General features: G+C 43.6%; 1 protein-coding gene across 1 annotated transcript; it reads left to right on the top strand.

Moving 5' to 3' along the window:
• The first annotated feature begins 801 nt into the window (after positions 1-801).
• Positions 802-26,661, top strand: NRDC (nardilysin convertase). The gene is made up of 31 exons (XM_058842516.1): positions 802-1,144; positions 5,101-5,410; positions 5,599-5,680; positions 6,256-6,409; positions 8,096-8,169; positions 9,543-9,638; positions 10,598-10,720; positions 12,106-12,163; positions 13,118-13,191; positions 13,384-13,453; positions 13,814-13,891; positions 14,321-14,441; positions 14,520-14,578; positions 15,152-15,206; positions 16,441-16,545; positions 16,803-16,926; positions 17,408-17,494; positions 18,100-18,219; positions 18,944-18,995; positions 20,077-20,227; positions 21,283-21,410; positions 21,743-21,905; positions 22,605-22,636; positions 22,919-23,057; positions 23,452-23,499; positions 23,790-23,842; positions 24,472-24,555; positions 25,456-25,546; positions 25,798-25,914; positions 26,142-26,231; positions 26,448-26,661. Exons 1-31 carry the CDS (start codon positions 807-809, stop codon positions 26,640-26,642), a joined length of 3,471 nt encoding a protein of 1,156 aa, XP_058698499.1. The 5' UTR covers positions 802-806; the 3' UTR covers positions 26,643-26,661.
• The last annotated feature ends 37 nt before the right edge of the window (positions 26,662-26,698 follow it).

The following is a 26,698-nucleotide window of genomic DNA, read 5'->3' as shown; positions in this document are numbered from 1 at the left end:
GCCAGAGCCATAGGGAAACCCTGGCATTAGAGACGGGTCTTGGCTTCCATCTGGTGGAGAACTAAAGCACTGGGATATCAGGCGGACATCCTGATTATCGCCCCTGTACCTTAGGCTCGGCCTCTGATGCCGCACCTTGGCTCTCAGCACCTCCTCTGGAGGGAGCGGGGCGGGAGGACGCGGAGCGATGCAGAAAGGCCGCGATAGCCCAGGGGCCTGGCGGTGCCCTTGGGAGCGCCGGGGCATCCGAGCCGGGAGGCAGAGCAGCATTCCCGCTGCCGCTCCATCGGCACGGATATCCACGGAGCGGAAAGCGCAGAGAGCTGCCGAAGTGGCCGCGTACAGAACAAGGCGTGGTTTCTGTTCAGCAGCCGCGGGTGCTGCGCTGATCGGGACACACCGCGTTCCACCACAGCGGCAACTGCGACCCGGGCAACCCCGGCCGCGAGAGCTGATTGGTGCTTACAGGCTTGAGCGACAGCCAGCCCGACCAATCGGTGAAGGAGATGGGGACAGGAGGCTGGCTTCCGCCAGCTGGCTGTTGGACTATTCCAAGGCAAAAGCAGGGGAGCACAGCTCAGGCGGAGAGCCGGCATACTCATGGAAACGTGACGGCGCACAGAGCGGTCCCCGGAATCTGGATCCATTCTTTCGCCTTCTGCTCATCCCTCTGATTTCTCTGCCCTTTCCCCCCGGTTCTTGAAAGGGGCCACATCACCCCTTTCCCCTGTCCCATCTTGGTTTCCCCCACCCGCTTACGCCAGCAGCCTTATCTCCACCAATGGGAACGCGGCGCAGCCATGCGCATGCGCAGTCTCGCGGCCGCCCTCGCTCGGAGCGGGCGGGCGGCGGCGGCCGGGGGTCCCCGCGGGCGGGCCGTGGCCGGGGGCTGGCGGCCGGGACGGGCCGTTGTCCGGCCGCTGTGGAGCGGCACCACCGCCGCCATGCCCGGCAGGAACAAGGCGACGTGCGGCTACGGCAGCCAGGAGCTTGCGGTGGGACAGCAGGCCGCGGAGGGCGGCCGCGACGCCGGGGGCCGCTCGCCTCATGGGGACGAGGAAGAAGAGCGCGCGGGGGCCCGTCCCGAACACAACCTCGGTGATCCCGACATCGTCAAGTCCCCCAGCGACCCCAAGCAGTACCGGTGAGGGCGGAAGGGCAGGTGCGGGAGGACGAGCTGCCGCCGGGGCAGCCCAGTCGGTCGGTGGGGTGGATCCGGGTCTGCCCGGCCCCTGTCCCGGCCACTGCTGGGAGCCCGGGGAATGGAAGTCGGGTTGGTCATGGTGGCCGGGTCAGTTGGGTCCTGTCTGTGATAAAAGGAGGCTGGCGGCCCCGCGGGTGTGTTTGTCCTGAAGATGGGCTGCTGCCTGATGTGTGTGTGGGCACGGGGCGGCAGGATCAGCCCTTGTGCTCAGGCTGCTCGGTGTTCTCACACAGCAATGCCCAATTCAGCGTTAGTTTGCAGCCCTCGGCCCGGCAGCTCCTCTCCGAAAGTGTTAAGTGCAAAGTGTGGTTTAAGTATTTCAGAGCACATTCCAGCTTAAAAACAATTACTCTTCGTGTTTTAGATGAGCTTCTAAGTTTTAACACAAATGTATCTGTGAGCTGAGGCAAAATGCTTTTAGGCTACCATTTTTCTTGTGTTTTTATTTCATTATTTCTGAGAAATACCCCGAAAAGTGATGAAAAAGATCACCTTCCCTGAGCACAGCCCACAGCATCTGTGGCCCAGTGAGAGACTCGGATGAGAGCTCCAGCAGAGATTGATCTTGTTGGATGTTGTAAGGCAGTCTGTTCTTGAAGGGACACTCTGATAACTTCTTCCTGTAAGACAGAAGATTATCCAGCCCTTTTTAGAGCTGCTCTTTCAAAATTATCTTTACTTTTCATGAAGTCTAATCTGTGCAGCCAGTGGAGAATCTGCTGCCTGAGCCTGGAACTGAATTTTGGATTTGCAGATTCCGTGCTGGCTGCCTGAAGAGGACTGTGCCCATTGGCTCAGAGAGAAATTTGCTCCCTCCCTTCTTGCCCTACTTCCTTGCTGCTCCCTCTGGATCTCTGCCTGCCTCTCCTGATGGCATTCTTACTCATGCTTCTCTCTGGCAGGCTTGTCTTCCTGCAAAGCTCAGAGCTGTGGATGCTGTCAGCTTAAGGAACTTCTGCCTTTGCTGCCTGAAGCAGCACACTGGTGGATGAAGCATAGGAAATCCATTGAAAGTTGTCACTACCTATTTTGAGGCTGAGGAACCTCCTCTGCACGTGAGAACTGGGTGGGGAGAGCGTTTGCTTATAGCATAAACTAATAGCAAAATCTTGCAGAAACCCTACTGTCCATCCTTAACAGAATTTTTCAGTTAGAAGCAGAGATTTGTGTCCTTTCAGACTGTTTTCCACGTGTGTGAAGTGAGCCTGACACAGCACAGGCATTATCCTTACGGAAGAGAAATTCAGTGTGTCTGGAAGCAAAGCCACACTGAACCTCTGTCCAGGTGTGATGTCCCAAAACCTCCTGAGGGAGTGTCCTGGCAGCTGATGTGATGATGCTGTCACATTTTCTCCTCTTCACACTTCAGTGATATGTGCTGCAGCCCAGTCACAGCGGGCTTAGTGTCTGTGTCTGGTGACTTCAGCCTTAACTTAATGGAAAATGTCATATTTTGCCTTCTCAAATAACGATCACAAAATCAAAAGAGTTCTGACACAGATTGCAGGATGTATTTTCAGGAGGGGGTTTGTTGGGACAAAATATTTGTCATGGAAAAAGTTTGATCATTAGAACTGCAGTGTGTAGTTACATTTACCAAAAATGTATGTTTTATTTACATTCATCCATATATGGAATTTCATGGTCTTGTATTTCTTGTAATTTGGGAAATTAGAGCATTTCTCTCAGTGATTACCAGGCACTGATATATATTTCAATATTATCTTCTAAACAATTGTCAAAGAAAAACTTTGTATGAGAACAATCCTGTTTAAACTTATTCAGGAGGTTTAAACAGTATTTTTAAGAATTTTAATTTTATTTTATAATTTGGCCTTGCATCAATGCTGTATAGTCCTTCAAAAAAGCAATTGCTCTGTGCTTGCTTCTGTTTCTACCTTATGCAATTGCATTTTTTGTACTGTATTTTGCATACTAGTGGATATTAGTTACATTTGTCCTTTTCCATTAGACCAAAACATGGAAAAAGTAAAGAACACCTGTGTCAGTGGTGCCTCTGCTCTGTATAACCTAAGCTGTTTTCATCCTGGGGTGAAATCCGAGAGCCTCCAACAGCACCGTGGTTCAGCTGTGTCCTTGCTGCCGGGTGCTTTCTGTCCTGTGTGCAACACCCACAGATGAGCAATGTAAAATTAGTATAATCTGCTCCATTAGCTTAATGTGGCTGTGTGGAAGGGATCAACAAGAGCTGCTGGATGCACCTGGCTGAACAGCTTTATGGCACATTGTTCCTCGGGAAGAATAGCCCCATTCTCTCCTCTGCTTTCCACCAGTGCCTGCTGCTCCCTGGGAGGCTGGGTTTTTCCAGGAGCTGTGCAAACCTGCAGAGCAGAGTTGTGTGTGAAGGAGAAGGATGTGTTGGTTGTGCTGGAAGGTGCTGTCGGGGGATTTGTCTCTCAGCTGCCCAGAGGCTGAAGCACCCACGTGTGCAGTGTGTGTTTTAGGACGTTCAGGAGTGCTGCAGCTGTGTAGTGGGACACATGTACCTGGTTGGAGGAAGCAAACATGCTTTCAGAATGCAGGAGGATTAACTTTGTTCAGACATTCCAGCACTGTCTGTGCCTCCTGCAGTTCATTAGAGCATCCCTTCAAGTTACACACTGTGTGCTGTAGTTTGAGTCAAAATGCACTTGTGCTTTTGATTGGAGCAAATTTGTCCTGCTCAGCAGTCTTGGAGCAAGGAAAGTGGGTGTGATCACAAAACCCTGGCCAAGAATAAGCGCTGTCACTTCCCCTTGGGTGACTGGTCATGAGTCATAACCTTAACACAATTATCAGATGTTTGTTCATTAGCTTTTTTCATGGACTTGATAGTCCAAGAGCTGTGTGCACATTGCAGGGTTCTGACCTGGAACAAACTCGGGGTTGGAGTAGATAACCTCTAAAGGCCCCTTTCACCAGACTATTCTGGGATTCTGTGCTCTGTAACTCAGATTTTTCTGGGAGCATGGGATGTGACCATGGGTTTGTTTTATTCTAGCTTGCTTTTTTGTGTGTTTTTGCTGGATCAGATACTACAGATATCACACTAGTTCATAGGGTGGATGAAGTATTTTCTGGACCCAGCATTCCTTCCTTTTTGCTGCTTCTGTGTTAGCCAGTACAAGCTCCTGGCAGGGATGCTCTGGCTAATTTGAGAAATTGTGACTCTGTTCCAGATTTGATGGAAATGAATACTGATGAGGGCTCTCATAGTGCAGAGCATTGGTGCTTGCAGTCCTCAGAGTGAAAAGCTGTAGAAGGGTGCTGCAGAGAGGGCTCGTGGTGTTTTATTTATAGGTATACACACATTTAAAAACCTTTGTGCTTGTATAAACACACACACAGAGCTGTTTATTGCTTCTTGACTGGAGCCCAGCCTGTTCCCAGTGACTGGTTCTGTGGAGCCTGCAGAGGAGCTCTCTCCTTTCTAACACATCCTTGCTACATCTGCAGACCCCACTTATTAGAAACTACTGATGAAAACAAAATCAAATGCTCTGGGGTCTACTTAGAAGCAAAGACTAAGATCTTCATTCTGTCACATAATATCTGTTTCCAAGAGCCTGACAAGCCTAAAAGATGATTGAAGTTTGGGTTTGCCTGTTCTGAGTGAATGTTTCAAAAAGAGAGGAATAAAAGCCAAAATCGACAAGCTTGACTTTGTGGAGAGAACGGCTTCTGCTACTGCCCTGAACTGCTTCTTATTCCTAGAGTTGTTGAATAGCAGAGGAATGTTTTACTTTGCTGCTATAAACTGCTCAGTCTAATGCTACCATTAGATTTTCATTAGGAAATCATTCTCAGAGTATTACAGGAAATAATGAAATATTTGCAATTCTGAAAATTCAGACTTAGGAAATGAATGTATTCATTGCATATAATTATTCTTTCAGGTATATCAAGCTGCAGAATGGCTTATGTGCACTTTTGATTTCGGATTTGAATTACTTGGATGGTGCCCCAACATCTTCAGAGGAGGAGGAGGATAATGATGATGATGATTCTGAAGAGTGCAGTGATGAATATGATGACTCTGGAGCTGAGATCGAAGATGGTAAAGAAGATGAAGATGAGTGTGATGCGGGGGATGAGAGTGAGGACAGTGATGGAGATAACGAGGATTTCAATGATTCTGATGACAGTGAATTAGAAGAGCTGGCTGAAAAGGAAGAGACAAGAAAAAGAGGTTGTTCAGAAAAGCAGGTATGTACTTGAAGCTGTTGAGTGCAAAAATATACAGTGAGCTTTCTCAAGGTCTGAAACCTTGTGATGAGGTGTTCAGACAAGACCTTTTTATTTTGCCTGTCCCAACTGATTCATCTTGTACTTCTGTCATTTTCCTGAAGTGTTTCTTGAAGCACCTTTTACTGAGAATGTTGTATTTTCTCTAGTCTGCAGCAGCCCTCTGTGTTGCTGTTGGCAGCTTCTCTGATCCTGAAGATCTGCCTGGATTAGCACACTTCCTGGAACATAGTATGTATCTGCTCATCTTCTCCAGCTTCAGTGCAGAATGGGTGTTATGTAGCTCATTTCTGAAGTATTTAGTATAATTTCCTAATTTGGCTATTAGAGAACTTATTTTCATGAGCTTGTGATTTTATACAAATAATGACTTAATAAGGAGTTCTTAATATGGGAGAAAGAGTCTCATACACTGTGCCAAACTGTGCATTAGCTTATATCAACTTTATTTGTTACCCATTAAATTGAGGGGCATTATGTTACCTGTGACTTTACAGACCAGGTTGGAGCTTACAGACCTTTGTCTCCTGGTAAGGGCTGATGAATTAGTAATGTGGACACAGAAACCACGTGAAGTTTCTGACCAGGTGTGTTTCAAAATACTGTTCTTGCCTGGCTGAGGTCAGCCTGGGAGGGCACTGTCAGAGGCAAACTACAGCAGTTACTGGGCAGATCATCCAAGCTGTTGGTATCCAGTAATTTCCTCTGCCTGTGAGCTGTGGGTCAGTCACAGAGAGATTGCTATAGCTGCAGTCAGGATTAACAAATAATGTCATCTTGCTACTGTTGGTGATTTTTTGTTGCAGTGGTTTTTATGGGCAGTTTGAAGTACCCAGATGAGAACGGGTTTGATGCATTCCTGAAGAAACATGGGGGCGGTGACAACGCCTCCACAGACTGTGAGAGGACAGTGTTCCAGTTTGATGTGCAGAGGAAGTACTTCAAAGAAGCCCTGGATAGGTAACTTTGTATGAATGGTGATTAGGTGTTAATTAATGTCTGTGTGTGCCTCAGGAGCTTGGCTGAGGTTGTCCAGTTTTCATTTTGGGGTGATCAAAGCTATTGTTGAACTTTCATAGCTACCTGCACTGCAGCAGTGATACTGAATATAGGAAAATGCTCTTTCCCTTTGGATGTGTTGCTATTTTTTTTACTGTGGGATTATGTAGGACCCATGTTTAAGTCTTAACGCATGCAGCTCTTTGATTGTTTTAGCAATCTTAAACTGGTGGCATTGATGCCAGGAGAAATGTTGTTATGCAGTGACAACTGATCAGAGGGGAAGTGCTCCCAGAATCCCAGTGACTCATCCTTTGAAATATCTGTCCTGGTAGAGTTACTGCTTTTTCTAAATTGTTAGGGTTTTTTTCAGGCAGCCTTCAAAGTTACGGTACAATGTGTGTCTCAGAAGGAGACATTTAACCCAACGCAGGTTATTCACTGCTGAATGTATCTTTTGCCAGAAAGTGCTTGACTTGCTCTTTTGTGCTGTTGGAGCAACAGACCTCCACTGGTTGTCAGGGTTTCTTTTAGCGAGAGGAATTTCTCATTCACAGGGGCATAACTGAATATTCTTGATGCCATAAAATATCTCAGGAGGAGAGTAGGCTCTGCTGCAAATTTACTTTGATACAAGTGCAAGTGTTTGCACATTTTTCTGAGTATAACCTAAATTTTACTTTACTAGGCAAATTTCAGCTTCCATTTGCGGATTAATCCAGATTTTTTAGATGTTTGAAAGTGTGAAAGAATAAAAAAAATATAATTGCAATCTGTCACAGCAACTTGCTTAGTGCAGAGGAAAACAGAAGTTAGGAGTTCTGTAGAACAGCATCTCATACAAAGGAGATAAATGAGTGCTGGGAATGAATTCTGCTCATTCAAGCACTTGTGGTTCTGAAGAAATGGAAAGACATCACCTTTCAGTTGTCTTGAGTGTAATGGGTCTTCTGGCCGTAGAACTCTATCAGGGATATATTTTAACCTTTTATTGCTCTTAACCTTTTGCTTCAGCCAGTTCAGGTTTTCATTATAAAACCTCAGCAAATAAAACAGAACTATTAGATTCTCTGGCAGCCTTCTGCAGAGTCTCCATGCACTGCAGATCTGTCCCTTTCCAGTGCTCTGCTCTCTGTGGATACAGAAGAAATTTATCTGGATGAAAGCACTTCTATATATGACTTCTGTAGTAGATAATAAAATGGTAATGGATGTAGAAACTTGTGTTTCATGACAGTTTGTTTCCTGGAGTTAGGAAGTACCTTCCCCTGTGGTCATGTTGTTCCTGAGGAACAACTGGGGACTTCCTCTGAGGCATCTGATACTGGTCCCTATTAGCTCCAGATTCCAGACTTGCCTCATCTGTTGTGATCATTCTTGGGATGTAACACAGATAGTTCTGCACCATTAGTGCTATATCCTACTGCATCCAACCAATTCAATCCCACTCTGGAGCTGGGAAGCCCTGCCCTTTGCTTTCTGATGGCTTTTATCTTTCTTTAGACATTATAGTCAAGAATGACGTAGCTTGTACTAAGTCAAGTGACTTTGTAAACCAAAATAGTAGATTGTTTGATTTAATGACTGGGTTTTTGCCCTAGTTTAGTAGTCACTGAAGGAAAGTATATGGATTTTTCTGTTCCATAGGTGGGCACAATTCTTTATTCACCCATTAATGATCAGGGATGCAATAGATCGAGAAGTGGAGGCTGTAGACAGTGGTAAGTAAGAGCATCTTTTCCGGTGTGTTTAGCTTCTTAAAGCAAAACCTACTTTTTAACACTATTGTTTTCTGTGTTGAACTCTCCTTCTGAGCACTTCAGTCAACTTCACCTAACTTTCCAGAGAGATTAAACACTTGAATTGAGGCTTTGTGGCTGTTAGACATCAGTGGCTTTTGGAGGAAGAAAGACTGGATGGTAGTGCCAGCACTGCGAGAGTTTCCCCTCACGTTTTCATTAATGAGAAATTAGTAATGTGGTTTGGTAGTTACGTGAGCTTGTGGGTGCTCTGCAGTGAACTTTAGCTCCAGCACAGCCCCAGAGCGCTCTCCAATCCTGTGCAGAGTTAACACTCTCAATAAGTTGAGGTGATTTTACTTGTCTCCTTATTCTAACACCTGAATAACTAAAATGTCCCTTCCCAGAAGGAAATTAAACAAGGCAAAGAAGTGAGCGGAGTGTTGGTTTTCTAATATGTGATGGATACTCCCAGACTGCCTCTAAAATGTCACTGTATTAGGAAAAAACCCATTATTATCCCAACTGGTTCAAATATTTATTCCAAGTAATTTTCTTTATCTGTCTTCTGGCAAGGAAAAGTGGGAAATTTGATCTTTGAATTTCGATAAAATCAGTGTAAATAAGGACCTGCCTTTGAGTTAAGGTGTGGTTCTTCAACAGCTTCAGCCATTTTACACCTTGGTGGTGCAGAACCAGCCCTTCCCTTGCAGTGACACCGTGGTAATGTGCTGCCCAGCTTGCTGAGCTGGCTGCAGGAGAACCCAGCCAGAGGAATTAGTTTTCAGCTCTGCTGTATGTGTTTGTTATTACCCGTAAAACAGGAGCAAGAAAATGCAGTTCAGGAAGCTGAATTGATTTTGGCAGAGCCCCATATTTAGATTAGTGTAAAGTGGTTATAAAAATGCGTTTTTAGAAACTTATCTTGCTCACTTTTCAATTTATTTTTTTCAGTGTTAGACTAGAGGTTGTTCTGTGTGATGTATGGTAGAAACAGGTTTGTAATTGTTCTCTGGCTCTCACTGCAGGGCCTGATCCTCTGTAATATTGATGGCCTTTTGTCCCCATTGAACTTAACATATTCAGAGCATTCAGACAGGACAAGTTGGTGCTTTACATGATTTTCCTTCTTTAACCTTTCTTCTCAGCAACAAGCTCCATTTTTCCTCTTATATTCATTACTGCTAGCAAGTCCTCTTTCTTATTTCACTACTTCATTCATACATTAAAAGAAATTCCAGGCTGCATCTGTGTGGTGTGTCTCCTTTTCAGTTTGGCTGGGATTTGTGCTTTGTTTTGTGGGAACATGACATCAAACTTTGATGCATGCCACTGCAAATTCTTATAATTAACAGAGTATCAGCTAGCAAGGCCCTCTGATGCAAACAGAAAAGAGATGTTATTTGGGAGTCTTGCCAGGCCTGGACATCCTATGAAGAAATTTTTTTGGGGTAAGTCCTGAATTTCTGTTATAAAATGGTAATGATACTTAAACTTTTAACCACTTCAGAAGTTTGAGTGGTTAGATGCACCAACATGAGCTGTCATATCACAGCAACCATTAAACTTGTTTAGAAGAGTTCAAGCAATTATCCATTTTACAGGAAAATGGTTGGGAATAAAAGCAGCTGTCTCCTTTTCAAGATACTTTTCTTTCTGGTACTCCTTTTTGCTGATGTTACAGCTGGGTTGCCCAAGGTGTGTAATTATGGAACTCTCTCTTAGCACAAAGGTGGTGCTCTCTTGAGTCATCTCCATCTTGCTTAAGCTTGGTTTTTTTGCTATTAGAATTTCTTGGAAAAAGAAATTATTTCTGGTTGTATGTCTGAGGAGGCTTTTCAAAGTAAATAATTTGCTGTTGAACTTCCACAAGTTAGACCTTCACAGGCGTGTGAGTGGAGCAGAATGGAAATTTGTCCTTCTCTTGGACAATCCAGTCCTCGCTCCCTCACCCTCATGGCTCTGGTGACTGTGTAAATAGCAGTGTGATTGATGGGTGTTGGAGTCACCAGCTTTGAAGTGTAGCTTGTTTTTATAAATTTCTATGGTGACATACACTGAGCTTCATATTTCCTCCTCTTTTGCACTCTGATGTTCTGCAAGTTCCATTGATGAGGGAATAGCTGGCAACACCGAGTGAGCTGTGTAGCCTGTGGGAGATGTGATAATGCAGGAGGACTCTGTTCTTCCTTGTCATAAAAACATCAGCTGTCCTTCGGATAAGAACCAAAAATCGAAAATACCCAGTTCCACTTAACACTCCTTTCACTCCAAATCTCTATTAGGTACTTTTAATGTGCTTTACCATGATTAGACCTAGGGAGGAAAGGAAGTTCTCAGGATGTCTGAGCAAATCTTGCTGTAAGCAGTGTGTGGATAACTAACCCTGCCTCCCCTTTGATGTTTGCAGGTAATGCAGACACACTCAAACATGAGCCCAAAATGAACAATATCGACACCTACACCAGGCTGAGGGAATTCTGGCAGCGCCATTACTCTGCTCACTACATGACTTTGGTTGTCCAGTCTAAAGGTAACTCCTTAAAAACATCCTCATTGCTGCTGCTGGTGCTTTTGGAACCAATCCAGCTGTAGCCCAAGCCAGTCTAGTGGCTTGTCCAGTCCTGCAGAGGGTATTTATATGTAAATTTTAGCCTGGTTTCCAAATGAAACAAGACTTGAGCAATTGTGCTGTGTTACTGTCATCCTGCCGCTTCTTGAGAAACCTTTTGAAGCTGTTGAATAGGTTCCATATTAACACAGAAGGGAAAATCTCAAGATAACATTTCAGAAATAATCTTGTAGCAATGAAGAGCCACTTAAATGAGTTAATGCTGCTTATTTCTCTACCATCAGCAGCGAAACTCCTCAGCAAGTGATGGGGGGAGACTGAGTCTGAATCTCCCAATTGTCTTGTTTGTCTAGGAGGAGTAGAGGTTCTATTTTTTTCCCCCATAGCTTGAAAAAAATTTTGGAAATGGATTTGAATTTAATTTCAGTGGAGAACTGCAGACCTATAGGTTGTTTCTGCTGAGAATAGAAGAAACACATTTCTCAGAAGTCATTCAAGTTAGGTTTGTGTTTAGGGAGGAGTTTTGTTGAATGCTAAAATTGATTGCAATTCCCATCTCTAAAATGGAGATGGTAATAATAGAGGCATTCTTTCTTTTCTTCTCCTTTGCTTTTAATTTTGGTCTAGACAGTAAAATACTTAGGGTGCTGCATGCCTCTTAAATAGTCATTAAGCCAGGGATAGACTGTAATATTTTCTATGGTGATTGGGAAGAAAATGGTAGTAACTGATATCCAGCCAAGTCAACTTTGAATTTCCTTCTCTGTTAAAAGAAACCCAACAGCAAATCCTCCCCCTATCCCATCCAGCCTTTTTTTACTGCTGTTGTTTACATATGCAGCACCACTTTTGGAGTTCAGAATGTTTGCTTAAACAAGCAAAGTTTTTATTTTAAAAATAAAATTCAGGCTTGTGACTCATTTCTCTCAGAAAAGAGGATGGGGAGAAGGAATCCTTTGGACTGCAGGACTGTGTTTGAGGGGGAGAACTCCTGTGTATAATCTGGAGAGTCATGGAATGAATTGCAAGTACTGGTGATATTGTAGATCCCTAAGACAGCAATTCCTTTTCCCAGTCACTCCAGACACTACTGAACTTTAAATCCCAGTTGTGTCAGCCTGGGATTTGAGCACTCTACACAAACCCAGAGCTGTGACCACAGATACAGCTCAGCAAATGTTAAGAATTGGCTCAAACCAGCAGCTTTGAAGTTTGTAATTTAGAACTCTGCTGTTTTCAAACACACTGACTTGCAGCCTCTTTGAAATAACTGAACTGGTGAGATAAGGTAACTTGTCTTAGATCTTCAGGAAACTATACTTCTGTCTCTCTTCTCTCTTTTTTAGAAACACTGGATACATTGGAAAAGTGGGTGACAGAAATCTTCTCTGAGATCCCAAATAAGTAAGTTTCATTTGATGCCTGAAGACATTGCAGATGATAAAATTATCTCTTCTTAAAGTGACATTAAAAAAATCCCTTACTGGAGAAACACAGGAAATTACCATTTGTTAATTAACATTCTTATCTGGGGAAAAAAAAGAGGCAACTTTTAAAATGAAAGACCACCGTTAATTGTTCCAGGAAGACTTTGTTTCTGCTTAACAATTACTCAGGCTGTGAGCTGTGTGGTGCTAACTTGAAGCAGTGTTTGCTTAATATATGCTGATGCCTTGACTTTGTGATAAGTCGTTCAAACCTAGATTATCATTTCAAATCGCCTGTCTTTGCTTTGTGTCAAAAATAATTAGAAGCAGAATTAATTAACACCGTATCTGGAATTTAAGTATCGTCCTTAGGGTGGCAATGGGTTAGAAGTAAATATTTTTTTTTAATGTTTCACTCCAATATGCCCTCTAAAAAGGGGGTTCTGCAAAAGTTTTGCTAACTTGAAAAGCATTTTATTTCCCTTTTGCAAGATGCTTGTGTCTGTGGTGCTTGGAAATGCTCTTGTGAGAGCCTAATGCCATTCAGAGACACATTTGTCTGTCCTGGCCACCCCCCTCCTCATCCCTCCTACCCCACAAGACAATCCATCAGGATTCTCTGGGTCCAGGATGAACTCAGGATGTTGTTTACTGTTCTTGGCTGTACAGAAGCAAGTTTTGTGCTGTTACTGTTTTGTACAGAGGGAAGGGGAGGTGTTGGGGTGGTATCTTGGTTAATGGCTCCGTTGTGTGGGCAGGCTGCCTCCCAGGGTACCTCCCTGGGGCTGGGGGGTGCTGGGCTGGACCCTTGGAAAAGGGCCCTTTCCAGGCTCTCTGGTGTCCTGCAGAGCTGTGGTCCTGATGCCTTTGAATATCTCAGTGTAGCCTTGAACCCCTGCCAGTAACATCACACTTCCATTTTGCCTTTAAGTGGTTTACCCAAACCCAGCTTTGGCCATCTGACTCAGCCTTTTGACACACCAGAGTTTCACAAGCTTTACAGAGGTAAGTGAAACGAATTTAAATATTTTGAATACCTGAATACTGAAAGAAATTTTCTCTGGGTGATCCAGATACTTCGTAGAGTAGTTCTGTTTGGTTTTAAATATCTTTTAACTCTTCTTTCTGCATTATGTAAATTTTCTTACCTCTTTCTCATCATGTATATTTATAATTAATCAATTTATTTGTGTCCAGTTGTTCCAATCAGGAAAGTTCATTCATTGACCATCACTTGGGCACTTCCCCCACAAGAACAGTATTACAGGTACACTGTGCTGCATTTTACTTCTACCATGTTTATGCTGTGAATAATTTATTGACTTTCACAGCAAACCAAAGAATCTCATTTACTTGTCTAACAGATTACTTTGGTTCAGCTAGGGGGGCGTTTTAAAAATGAATAAAACTGCTGCAGATATGGTTCCCTTTCCTCACTGACTCAGATCAGTCATTATGTTCTGAACTCCCACACTTTCAGCTTATTATCTTAATTCTGCCTGAAAATGCAAAACTTGCCCTGAAGGAAGAGACAAGTGCATATTTTAATCATTAGCCCAGTGATTTGAATTCTTTCTGTGAAATGTGTTACCTCCTGGCATCTAATCTCCTCCAAACTTTCTCTTAGGGTGAAGCCTCTTCATTATATTTCCTGGCTGGTGGGACATGAAGGCAAAGGCAGTGTTCTTTCTTTCCTTAGGAAAAAGTATGTGGTTTTTAAGTATGGTTATTAAATGCTTTGATCTCATTCAAAAACAGATAAACTCTGTTTTGTGTATTTATATTTTCTACAGATGTAAAAGCAGCCAAGCCTGCCTTTTTGTATCAGTGTTTTGTAGTGATATTCTGTATGGTGATGATAAACCCAAGTAAGAAATAAATGGGCTTTTTGTCTGATACTCATGGATCAGCAGTATCTCTGACTGATCTTTGAGTTCTCCAAAAGATTACTTAGCTTTTTCACTATTTTTCTTGAATTCTGTATCGTGAGGTCACATCCTTAAACTGGAAGAGCTTCGTGTAAACTGTAAATGGATTGAAAGCCTCTGAAGTAAAGATGGACTGTGATATACCAGGTGTAACTAAGCTCAAAGCTGAAATGATTAATTAATGAGTGCCTTTCACTCTTCCATAGGTTTTGGGCCCTTGCATTGTATGGAGGAAATGGAGAGACAGGATTTGAACAGAACTCCACTTACTCCATCTTCAGCATTTCTGTGACTTTGACTGATGAAGGTTACAAGCACTTCTATGAGGTATGGTGTCCTGCAGCTTGTTTTTCCTGCTGTTTCCTAATGTCTGGAGAAAATGAATCTGTTCCTTTCTGTCTGCAGGTGGCCCACGTTGTGTTTCAGTATGTGAAAATGCTGCAGAAAAGGGGGCCAGATCAAAGGCAAGTGTTTGCCACTCCTGCAGATATTTGTGGTGCTGTCCTCCATTATCCTGTTATTTGTAGCGTCTGCGCTTTTTGTGGAGTTCCTGGAGCATAAACAGGGAGTCACTAGCAAAGCTTGTCTGTGTGGAAAACATGTCAGTTTAAAAATAAATTTCTAACTGTTCATGCTTATTTCTTAGTGTTTTTAGTTTCACTTATGATGTGATTCCTTTTGTTTAGTAGGGTAGTATAGATGTCAGGTGCAGTTTTGTGTTCATTTTAAATGAATTTGTTGAGCTGGATCTGTGGAAGTTAGGTTCTGGTGTTAGCCTTTATGTTAGTTTGGTATCAGACTTTGACTCTTCTTAGTTAACTCTCCTTCTCTTTGGAAAATAGAAGAACTTTCTGCCAGTTCTGAGAAAAGCTGTTTTGGGAAGGGCATTCAATACTGGCTTCCGTGTCTTGCACCTGAATGAATCATCCATCTCAGCATTGTTGCCTTTCCTAGAAGGCTTCTTTTTTAATATTCTTGGTAAATGCTGTAGAATAATGGAGAAAATCCACTTCTGTTATCTTCTTCCTCCTTTGCAGAATATGGGAAGAAATACAAAAGATTGAAGCTAATGAATTTCACTACCAGGAACAGGTATTTATCCACTGTCCTGACATAGGTAAACCTTGAAAAGTATTACTTTTTCATTTTGAAACGTGTTTTCAAAGTCCTGTTTGAGAAGAAATACATTGTGCACTTAATGAGGCTGTGTTTGGCTGAAAGGAGATGTATTATAAGCAGAGAAATACTGAGATTTTTCCCTAATGGAATTTAATGTTGATTTTTCATTCCATACCTGCTAGGTAGGCTTGTTTTCAGTTTAGACTTTCTTACTCCTACTACATTTAGCCATGTACTGTTTCTTACTAGGTAACTTGTTTTTTTATCCTTTGAATGGCACTGAAAATTCCTTCTGGGAAAACAGATCCATCCATACAAATACTACATACAGAAGGAACATAGATTTGTGTGTGCTTTTGTGACGGGGTTGTGAATCCCAGGGGCAGAAGAATGACTTAGTCATGGCACCCCAGTTTTCTGCTTGGTGGATGGGAGCTGTGCTAAGGAGTGATGGTCTCAGAGGCAGGGCTTGGCATAATTGGTTGGGGTGTGCCCAGGAGAGGTTTAATGATTCCTCAGGTGTTTGGTGTCTTAAGAAATCCTTGGGTATTTTTCCCGCTACATTTACAAGACACAGATGTGCCAAACTCAGCTCTTTCCAGATGTACTGTGCTCTCTCTCTGACCCAGAATCTGTACAGTCTGATTCTGGCTGGTGCAAACACTTCAAAAGCACTTAGCAAAAAGCTGAGCAGCCTGGTCCTCTAGGTCCTTACCCTGCTAAAAGGCAACGTGTGTTTCTTGTTCAAACAGGAGAGCCTCCTCCTCCTCACCCTGCACATCGTGGCAGGGGGCTGGGGAAGGGAGCAGAGCCAGAGGTACTCGTGCAGCAGCAGCAGTTCCTTGCCTTGTACTTTCCAGGTCACTTCAAGTCTTGAATTGTTGCAGGACTCTGCTTGTGTCCCCTAGAGGCAAGGAGTGCATTCTCCTGGGTCTTTGACTTAGTAGAATCCATGACTGTAAAATGCATAATCAAGGTTTCTTCTACAAAGATGGTGTGTCTGAAGCTTCAGGATTCTCAGAGTAGACTTAACATTAGATATGGTTATGAAATGCATTTAATTTAATAACTGAAACTAAATGCTGTAACAAGCACAGCATCCAACTCATGCTCAACATATCTGACTAGTCAAGCTCTTCTCAGAACAGAAAATCAGTATCTTGGGTTTCTAATTATGTGACAAATAGCTTTATTTCTTTGCTTGCAGACAGATCCAGTTGACTATGTTGAAAACCTTTGTGAGAACATGCAGTTGTTTCAGAAGGAAGATTTTCTGACAGGAGACCAGCTCTTGTTTGAATACAAGCCCGAGGTAAATGTTCTTTGAACTCTGATTATATGTTTTGATGTAAGGAAAACATGTGCATACTGTGTAATACAAGATGTGTATAGGCATTTGTAATTAAACATGATGCAGGCACAGGTTTTATATTAATGGAAACACTTGTATTCAGAAAGCAAATCTGTTTTGTAAGCTTATGTCTTGTTCTTACATTCCATCTGAGAAGTCTTTGCCTGGTCAGGCAGTCAGAGCTGCATTTGAACTGAAGTATTGTCTGGAACTTGTAGATCATTGCTGATGCCCTGAGCCAGCTCAGCCCTCAGAGAGCCAACCTGGTTTTGCTGTCAGCTGCCAATGAAGGCCAGTGTCACCTCAAAGAGAAGTGGTTTGGGACTCAGTACAGCATGGAAGGTAAAACAGCAGCAGGAGCTGAGAATGTCTGATTCCTGCCTTAGAGGAAGTGAAAGGGTTACAATACAAAATACATGTGCATGGAAGCAGGGAAATGAATCCTCAGTGCTTTATTGAGCTCACCATTAGTCTCTGTGGCACCCAAAACTGCTCTTTGTTTGGTGCAGTTCCTTTGAGAGGCAGAGGTCCCAGCGAGCTGCACTTGGCTGCCATTCAGGGGAAAGAACACCAACAATGGAGCACAGGGTGTAGGGGGAGCTGGGTTCCTAAGGCAGACTTGATTTGCTTTTTAATAGGACTGCTTCAGGTCCAGCTCCAGAAGATTTTGTAGGAAGGGATTTAGAAAGAGTCCTGAGGAATGGGGTGATGTTACAAAACTCCTGTGATGCTGCAGATCTTTCTGGAGATAGGGAAAAGATGTCTGGAAAATGGGATGGCCTTCCCTTCCTGTTGAACTAATGCATTTCATGGTTTTTAACAGATATTGACAAGTACTGGAGTGATTTATGGAGCAGTGACTTTGAGTTAAATCAGGATTTACACCTTCCAGATGAAAACAAATACATAGGTAAGGCACCTGGGCATGAGTGAAATCTTCCACAGTGATTTATTTGAGAATTTGTTGTGGTTGAGAAACAACCTAAACTGATATTGGGGAAATTAAAAATTGCAAATTAAAAAAAGATGAGCACTCTCTGTTCAGATTTTATTTACTATTCTTTTATTTATAAGCTTAAGAACTGAGTAATTTTAAGGCATATAAACTTACAGATGATAATGCCATTACAGAGCAAGCCTTACAATCAGTGAGAGTTAACACAGAGCTCCAGACACCTTATTAGAGAATTTTATTTGCTTAATCCTCCTTTTTCTGAAGGCATCTAAATACCATCTGCCTTTATTGCCAAAAGCAAATTAAATGAAAGCCAGGACTTGTGTCCTGGATGGAATATGATGCCACCACTTCTGCTCTGCTTATGAGCCACTGTTCTGGTGTGGAAGTGAAAAAGAGATGTTCTTTGGGTCCAGGAAAGTACTTTCAAAAATAATTTAGAAAACTGGAGGGGGAAAATGTATTTTTTTGCTACTTTAGAAGACTTAGATGAATTGAGCCTGATTGTGTCTGTGAAACACACTAACCTGTGGTTTTGATGTGGTTTTTCTCTTTGCTAGCCACTGACTTTGCTTTGAAAGTTGCTGACTGCCCTGAGACAGAATATCCCGTCAAAACACTCAGCACACAACAAGGCTGTCTCTGGTACAGGAAGGATGACAAATTCAAAATCCCAAAAGGTAAATGCCTGAGGGCTTTCTGAATAGCAAGACCCTGTTTTTTACCAGCTGGAATTTATTTGAAGGCAAATAACCCCTGGTAGTGTTCACCATTTAAACTGAAGTGCCTGCTGTCAGCTCTTCCATGGTCCTTTTGATATGTTTATTAGCTACAATAAAAGAGAAGCAGGTGAACCAAGGCAACAAAGACACCCTGCTGATACCTCAGGTTGAAAAGTGGAATCACTGAAATTTACTGACTTCTGCACAGTCTGTGTGAGGACAAGATTGGGCAGACAGAATATGCTGCTGAGACAAGGACTTGAGAAGGAAGGAGCACATTAATTAGAAGGGACATAGTCTCTTCTACAGAAAGAAAAAAATGCAGCCTGGATCTGAAACAAGGGTGTAAAATACATTGCTGCTTTCAAGCAGAATGTCACAGTTTTTAGTGTCTCTTAACCAGAAGTTCCATGGAGTTTTCATTTCCTATTTATAGTCATGCCTTGGGAGTATTATGCAAAGCACAGCTTTGTTTTCTAATATTTGGTACTTAAAAGGGAAGATTTTTTTGGAATAAGAAGACATTTAATGATGACTTAAGAAAAAAAAATGTTATACATTAATGACCCTTTTCATTAAACTCTAATTGTCACCAAACAGCAACTTGATGGAAATATATTTGAGTTCAGAAAGTTGTCACATTCTACACAATTGCTCATTTAAATTTCCTTTTCCTCACCAGGTTATGTTCGATTCCATCTGATCTCTCCATTGATACAGCAGTCTGCAGAGAAGTGAGGATTGTGCTATTTATGCTTACCTTGCAGAGTAACTAAATTACCATACCTAGTGAAAAACTGGGAAGAGACTTTAATTTTAAGCAGGAATAGAACAAGGTGTCCTTTTCTCAGGTCCTTCCACTTCCTTGTGGTTTTATCTGCAGTTTGGTGATGGTGGTTCTGCAGCAGGTCCTGCCTGTAGCAAACAGAAGTGTAAGGAGTTCCATGGTGTGGTTATTTCCCAGAGCAAGTCTGGGAAGAAGTCATCTAACAGCAGCAGTGCTGCTCCTGAAAAGAGCATTGCACAGTCATGTCCTGAGCATGTCCCAGCATCCTGGGGAGTCTGCAGGAGCAGAAGAGGCTGCAGCAGCCTTGAGAAACCAGCTGTGGGTCAGGCAGAGCTCTGGGTGCAGTTCTGGGTCTGCTGCACTTGCCTTGCCTCAGGCTGCCATTGCCACTTGTAACCAGTGTCACAGTGCTGTTGCCATAAGCCTGCCAAGACCTGCACAAATCATGTTTTGGGAAAGCTTTTGTAAGTCTGTTTTCATGAGGGGTGTTAGTTTAATCTTTGAATTGGAATCCCAGCAATAACAAAAACCTGAAAGCAGGGACTGTAATTTCCAGGTTGTGTAGCTTGCTTTGCTCTAGCTTATTGTTATTTTTTTGCTTTGGTAGATAAATAATCATCTCAATACTCAAGTATGGAGGATAACTGAGTTTATCTGTCCCCTATGCCTTTACACAAAGTAAAATAATTCAGTTTGCTGTGATTTTTCCATGCTTTGAGCATTGTCTTGTTAAAATGTGCATTCTTACCTTGAAAAAACTTTAAATCTTCTGAAGCTGGAGATTGTGAGGAATTGCAAGGAATAGCTGAATGTCCAGATAATTTTTAAGTAGTGTCACGTGCTTTCTGCACAAAGAGAAACCTGCATTCTTGATTTGTGTTTGTTTTTGGAAAATTTTTTTTTGAATCTCATTTTACACAAATTCCATTTCTATTGGAATTCACTGCGTGTACCATCAAGCTTAACTTTCATATTAGGGCAATCCTTTTTAAATTTCTTTTTAACCCCCTGTCCTTTTCTCCCTCCAGCATAGTCTTGTTTGATACATTTGTAAACATCCTTTCCCACAACCTGGGGGAGCCAGCCTACGAAGCAGACGTGGCTCAGCTGGAGTACAAGCTGGTGGCTGGAGAGTACGGCCTAATCATCCGAGTGAAAGGATTCAATCACAAACTACCTGTAAGCTCTGCTCATCTCCTCACTGCTTTTATGCCTGCAGCTTTGCAGCATGTGTGCTTTTCTGGAGCCTTGAATGGTTGGATGAGGTGTTTTAAACAGAAAAATTGGGCTCTGGCAGGATAATGCAGCATATGTGCTGCTTTTCCTCGTGCTTACGTGTATAAAGATGGAGTTGTGTGAACTTACACAAGCTCAAATTGCTGACTTCAGGCTGACTTAAATCTTCCTTTAAGTAATAACTGTACTCCATTAAAATTTGAACAGCTTTTCCTATAAAAAGAGCTTTGTGTCTCCCATGGCCATAAAGGCGATTGGAGCCTTTCTAAGTTGTGCCTGTTCACACGATGTGTGGAGACAGGGGTCTGAAAAGAGATTTTGGTTTCAATTTGACTGTGGAGATCCAGCTCCTTAGCATGCATATTTTGGGTGCAGATTTTATGTGTTGGCTTGCTGACAGGATTGGGGCATCCCTGTTCCCATTCCCTAAATGCTGGCCATGTAAGACATGGCAGGCACAGAGAGGACACTGAAGAGGAGACAACCATCAACTTTCATTGCAAGAGCTTTGCAGGAGCTTTAAGACCATTAATTACCTGTCAAACTTACTAATAGGAGTTTTAACAGAAAAAGCCAAATATGCAAGCAGCAGGGTCTGTTTAAATAAGGTCTTTTAATTAAGGTCTTTTAATCCTGAATGATGTCTCTGTTGTGATGTCATTGTTCTGATCAGCTGTAAAAGGAAAAAATGGAATACTGAATACAGAAATGTTGGGGATTCCAGGCTAGATTTGTTTCAATAGCATGTGGAAACTACTATTGATTTGGGATATTGAGTTTATTCACTGTATAAAAACACTGTCCTTCTGAAATGGTCACTTGGGATAGAACTGTTTAGTGAAGAACATCCGGTAGAATGGAGGAATGTGCTTTGGTAATGCTCCATGTCTCAATAATGATAATTTTAATAATGATAATTTTATATTACTGTATAACATTAAATTGAAATTGGTTCTTAAACTAACAAAAATCCCAGCTTAAAACTGTTCTCTTTACAGCTTCTATTTCAGCTCATCATCGATTACTTGTCTGACTTCAGCTTTACTCCAGCAGTTTTTGAAATGATAACAGAGCAGCTGAAGAAAACATACTACAACATCCTCATTAAACCCGAGACTCTGGCCAAGTGAGTTCTGGGGGAGGGCAGCAGTGGCTGAGCAGCAGGTGCTGAGGCTGAGCTGAAGAGCTCAGGGATCCCTGCTCTGTGCTCACAGTTCCAGGCTTTGCTCATAGCTGAGGGAGCCCCAGCAGCTCTGCAGGCAGCGGCTCACACGGTGCCAGACCAGACACCCAGGGAGCCGCTGTCCGGCAGTGACCTGGAGCCAGCAGCGGCTCCTGGGGGAGGGCACAGTCAGCCATGGGCTCCTGGGAACCCTCTCCCTGCCTGCAGTCAGGAATGGCATCTCTGGCATCAAACAGCTCCTGATGTGCTGTGGTTGTGTTCCTGTGGCCCTGCAGGGACGTGCGGCTGCTGATCCTGGAGCACGGCCGGTGGTCCATGATCGACAAGTACCAGACGCTGATGAAGGGGCTCTCCATCGAGGCCCTCTCTGCCTTCGTCACCGCCTTCAAGTCACAGCTCTTTGTGGAGGGTCTTGTGCAAGGGAACTTCACCAGCAGGGTGAGTGCAGCCTTGGCAGCTGCAGTGCTCACACTGCTGCTTCAGAGGGGCTTTAGCACACTGAACTTGGCTGGCAGCTGATGCTGCCTCTGTGCTGGCAGTCTGGAGTCTGGAGTCTCGTGGGTACTGGGCAGCTTCACCTCCAACACCTCAGGAGTGTTCCTGGGGATAAGCCAATGGCAGTCCACAGTTGCCACTTTGAACAGAAGTTTCCAGGAATTTGGATTTAAACTGCAGATAGGAAAAAATGTAGTAGATGCCTGTAATCTATTTTTCCTGTTGCCACCATTTTTTTTATTGTTTGTTGTATTGATATATTTGATATGATATGAAATTCTTGCAGTGGTGCCACAGGTGCTTCCCTCAGAGCACATTTATCCTGGGAATTTGATTGCCTGTATGGATTGGTTAAACCTCATTGAGTGCCAGACACATGGAATAAGGATAACTGGTGCTACTTCTTTGGCTTGTGCCTTCTTCTGGGGACATTACAGTGCAAAAATAAGACTCTGCAGTGTGGTGCAGAGGCGGCTGGAGGGACTGGGAACAATGTGAGGAAGCAGGGATGTAGGGAGCAGGACAGCTCAGCTGTTCTTTGCTTGGGGCTCGCTCTCTCAAGTGCTGCACTGAGATGTGTGGTTGTGAATGGGGTAATAATTCTCTTCTAAATAAAATTGATGTCTTTGCTTTCTTCCCTAGGAAGCAAAGGATTTCCTGAATTATGTTGTTCAGTGAGTATCTCTTGACTTTTTAATTGCTTATTATATGGAAACTATAATCCAGATAAGATTCTTTTCTGGAGGAGGGAGTCAGAGTGGGAGTTCCTGGGAATTCCCTGTTTCCCTCTGGTGTTTGCAGGAGGCTGTTGATGGTGGCAGTTGAGGCAGATGTAGTTCTACTTTGGGGAAGGGGAAAATAATGTCAGAGCAAGTGTGTAAATGTCTGGATGTTGCTCTGGTTTTGGCCAAGGTGTGAGCAGGTGTTTGATGTTGTGCTCTTTGTGCTCCCCCCAGAAAGCTCCAGTTTGCTCCCCTGGCCCATCCCTGTCCTGTGCAGTTCCGGGTGGTGGATTTGCCAAACACTCACCTGCTCTGCAAGGTGAAAACTCTCAACAAGGGTGATGCCAACTCCGAGGTGACAGTCTATTACCAGGTAAGGTGTGCTGGGGCTGTGCTGGCCTGGTCCCTCTGGCACCTGCCCACGCTCCTTGAGAGCAGGCTCTGCACGGGGAGGGCACAGAGGAGACACAGACATCTCATGTGAGCACAGGCCCTGTGCCCCAAGGCTGAACCCAAATAGAATTCCCTGTGGGGGGTTCCCTAAAACTGGCACCTTCCCTTCCTGGACTGGTGCTGGGAGCTGGGTTACTGCTGTGATCTTGGGGGCTGGGCTGGGCCTGTCCCCTCAGGAAAAACCAGAACTTTCCATCTGTCCCTGCTGTGATTCGTCCCTCAGTGCTACAGTCCAGGCTGAGGTGTGTGCCACAAATCACCTTGGCCTGAGCAATCACATTAAACCCACCCTAAATTCTTGGTTCTCTTTCCAGTCAGGTGCCAGGAACCTGAGGGAATACACCCTGATGGAGCTGCTTGTGGTAAGTTTCTTTGTGCCTCCTAATTCAGCGGTGTCTCCCCTGAAAATAGCTGAGGCCACGAGGCCAACTGGCCCCACCATGTTCCTATTGCTGCCCCTGCCTGAAATCTTTGGGTGGGCATCCCCAAATGCTGCAGTGATGGATGCTGCAGGAGACTTCTTGTAGCTCCCAACGCTCTTAGTGCAGTGGTTGTGGCTGGCCAGGGGCACTTGAGTGTTCCTGTGCTCTGTGAGGAGCCCATGAGGGGCTGCAGGCAGTGCCACTTCTGCTGTAACTTTGTGCTGTTTCAGATGCACATGGAGGAGCCTTGCTTTGACTTCCTGAGGACCAAGCAGACCCTCGGGTGAGTTCACTGGGGAGGAATTCTCCTGCACCTGCTCCTACACTCCTGCTTTAACTGTTCTCTGGTGTTTTGACTCTGGAAATCCTTCCTGCACAGTGGCTAATCCTCAGTTATTTTAATGGAAACAGCAACATCACCACTTTAAAAACCAAAAGCACCCATCAATACAAGCTGCAAGCCAAGTTGCTTTTGACTTCTGTAAGAATTGCATCTATTATCAGTGTGGTAATGTGGAATTATTCAGCATAAAGTTGTTCCTTCCACTTCCACACTCAGCCCCCTTCCCCAGGGCTGTTTTCACAGCAGCTCTGTGGTGCTGAGCAGCCTCCCTCGGAGGCACTCTGCTACCTCAGGAAACTGGAGCAGGCTTTTCACAGCTCTGGGTCTCTCACTCTGCTCGGATTAGTTTGCAGGAAGGCAAATACAAACACTCCCAGTTTAAAAAAGCTGAGGAAACACTGAAAAGCAGCAGTGCAGAAAATGAAGAAAATAAGACTATTGCAAATTTAGATTTCAGATTTTTTTGTCTAAAGTACCAACACTATTTTAACTTGCAGCACGTCCTATAAATGGAAAGTTAATTGTGCTTGTGGAATGAGTTCATTGTTTCATCCATTTTTTCTTTTAAGCTACCACGTGTACCCCACCTGCAGGAACACTTCTGGGATTCTTGGCTTCTCAGTCACAGTGGCAACCCAGGCAACTAAATACAAGTAAGTGCTCTGTGGGGAAAGTTCTTCACCACTCCCAGCCTCACCTGCTCTCAGTTAAGAGTTTGCTCCTGTTTCAGGCCACAGAGGGTTTTTTTAATTCAAGGGGATGGCAGAAGGGACAGTGCTGACAGTCACAACATCCTGACTCAAAAGCAACACCTGAATAAAACAGTAGCTGTAGGCTTCTTAAAACTGCAGTGGTCCTGACTTGAATGGTGAAAAGTGATCTCTGGACTAAGTAAAATACCTCCCTTCGTTTTTGAAGCCAGGAGAGTTCAAATCCTGTAAATCCTCTGTAGCTGTTCCTGTGGCTCATGTTCAGCAGGCACAACACTGTTATGGTTTTGTTTAAACCTGGGCCGTTAAACTACAAGCATTTGCCCTGTCAGAGTTAAAGGGTTACTTGAAAAATGTGCCACTTGTGAAAAATAACACTGTGTCAGGGAAAGCTTAATTAGCACAGTGCTGCTGCCTCTAATTTTTACATTTGGATGCTTCCATTACTGAGGTCTGTGTCATCAGTGAGGGTTTTAATGTGTCAGAAACCTCAGGCCCCATCACATCGCATTTTCTTTCAGTCTTGCTCCTACAGCCCATAACTCTGCAGGGCCCGGGGCTGCAGCTGGGGACACCAGAGCAGGCCCCCAGCAGCATCAGAGCAGCAGCTCCTCAAGTCCCTGTGTACAGCAAAAAATGAGAGCGCTGGCTTTATGCCCTGATACCAGGAAAAACTGACCACCAGGTGTTCTCAGATGAGTGAGGTTTTCAGGGGATGAGAGAAGTGAGCCTGTCCCTCCCTCATCATTTGGGGGCTGCTACTTTACCCCTTAATATTCTTTTGAGGATTAATTTTTTTTTTTGCTTTGTCCTGCCTAATTTAATTACTTGTTTCCCTTCTAGTTCTGAATTGGTTGACAGAAAAATAGAGGAGTTTCTTTCTTGCTTTGAAGAGAAAATCAAGGATTTAACTGAAGAGGCTTTTAGCACCCAGGTAAAACTTCATCTTGAACTTTTAACTGCATAATTCAGTTACATCTCTCTGGTGATTTTCTGAGATTTTCTGGACAAAGGCCTCACCTTTTAAAACCTGTCTCTTGCTCTGTTCTGCTGTTCTTCTCCAAACATCCATTCTCTGGCCATTTTCTGTTAATGTAATTTAGCTTTTCTTTCAACTGCAGTGACTGATGGTAAAACTAAGGTAGTTTTAAATCCATTAGAACTAATTGTCTTTTTCCCATGTAGGTAACAGCTTTGATAAAACTGAAAGAATGTGAAGACTCCCACCTTGGAGAAGAAGTGGACAGGAACTGGAATGAAGTGGTGACCCAGCAGTACCTGTTTGACAGGCTGGCACGGGAGGTGGGTGTCCTGCAGCTGTGGGACACAAAAAGCACACTGGCTTTGCACCAGTTTCAAAAGCATAAATGGGATTTAGGCTACTAGTGACACACTGGGTCTAAAATTACATGTTATTTTAAAAAGGTTCTTTTATCCACTGGAGTAGAGGTTGCAGAGAAAATATTTTTATGTTTAAAATGAGTTGAATCACCACTGTGCTGCTAAAACCTCCTTCCTGTGGGTTTCAGATTGAAGCTCTCAAGTCTATTACACAGGCAGACCTGGTCAACTGGTTCCAAGCTCACAGAAGCAACCAGAGGAAAGTGCTCAGTGTACATGTGAGTGTCTGTCAGCTCCTGTTGCCAACTGCAATAAGCAGAGTGCAGTCAGGGTGTGGGAGAGGAGATCTGTGCTGGAACTTTTACTGTGGTTAATTTTCTACATTTATAAGTAGTGTTCTTGTTAGAATCACATTTCAGTATCTCAAGTTAATTGTCAGGGCAGAGAAACACTGAATGAGATCCCAATTTCTCTTCTGGTACCTTTTTTTCCAGGTGATTGGATATGGAAAGCATGAAGGGGACTCAGAGGTGACAGCTGTCTCAGGACAGAACTCTTCATCTGGTGAAATACCTCATCTTGTTTTATTGCCCCCCTCCTCTTTCATGAGTGACATTACTTCCATCAAGGACATCAAAGCCTACACATCAACTCTGAATGTTCTCCCTTACCATAAAATATTGAAATAAAACTGATACCTTGCCCTGCCCTGCCGTGTAATACAGGTGCTTTCTGCAACATCAAC

This window comes from Poecile atricapillus, chromosome 7 (assembly GCF_030490865.1).
Source record: "Poecile atricapillus isolate bPoeAtr1 chromosome 7, bPoeAtr1.hap1, whole genome shotgun sequence".
Taxonomy (NCBI): Eukaryota; Metazoa; Chordata; class Aves; order Passeriformes; family Paridae; genus Poecile; species Poecile atricapillus.
Note: the sequence above shows the minus strand (reverse complement) of the source record. Positions and strands in the feature narration are given on the sequence as shown.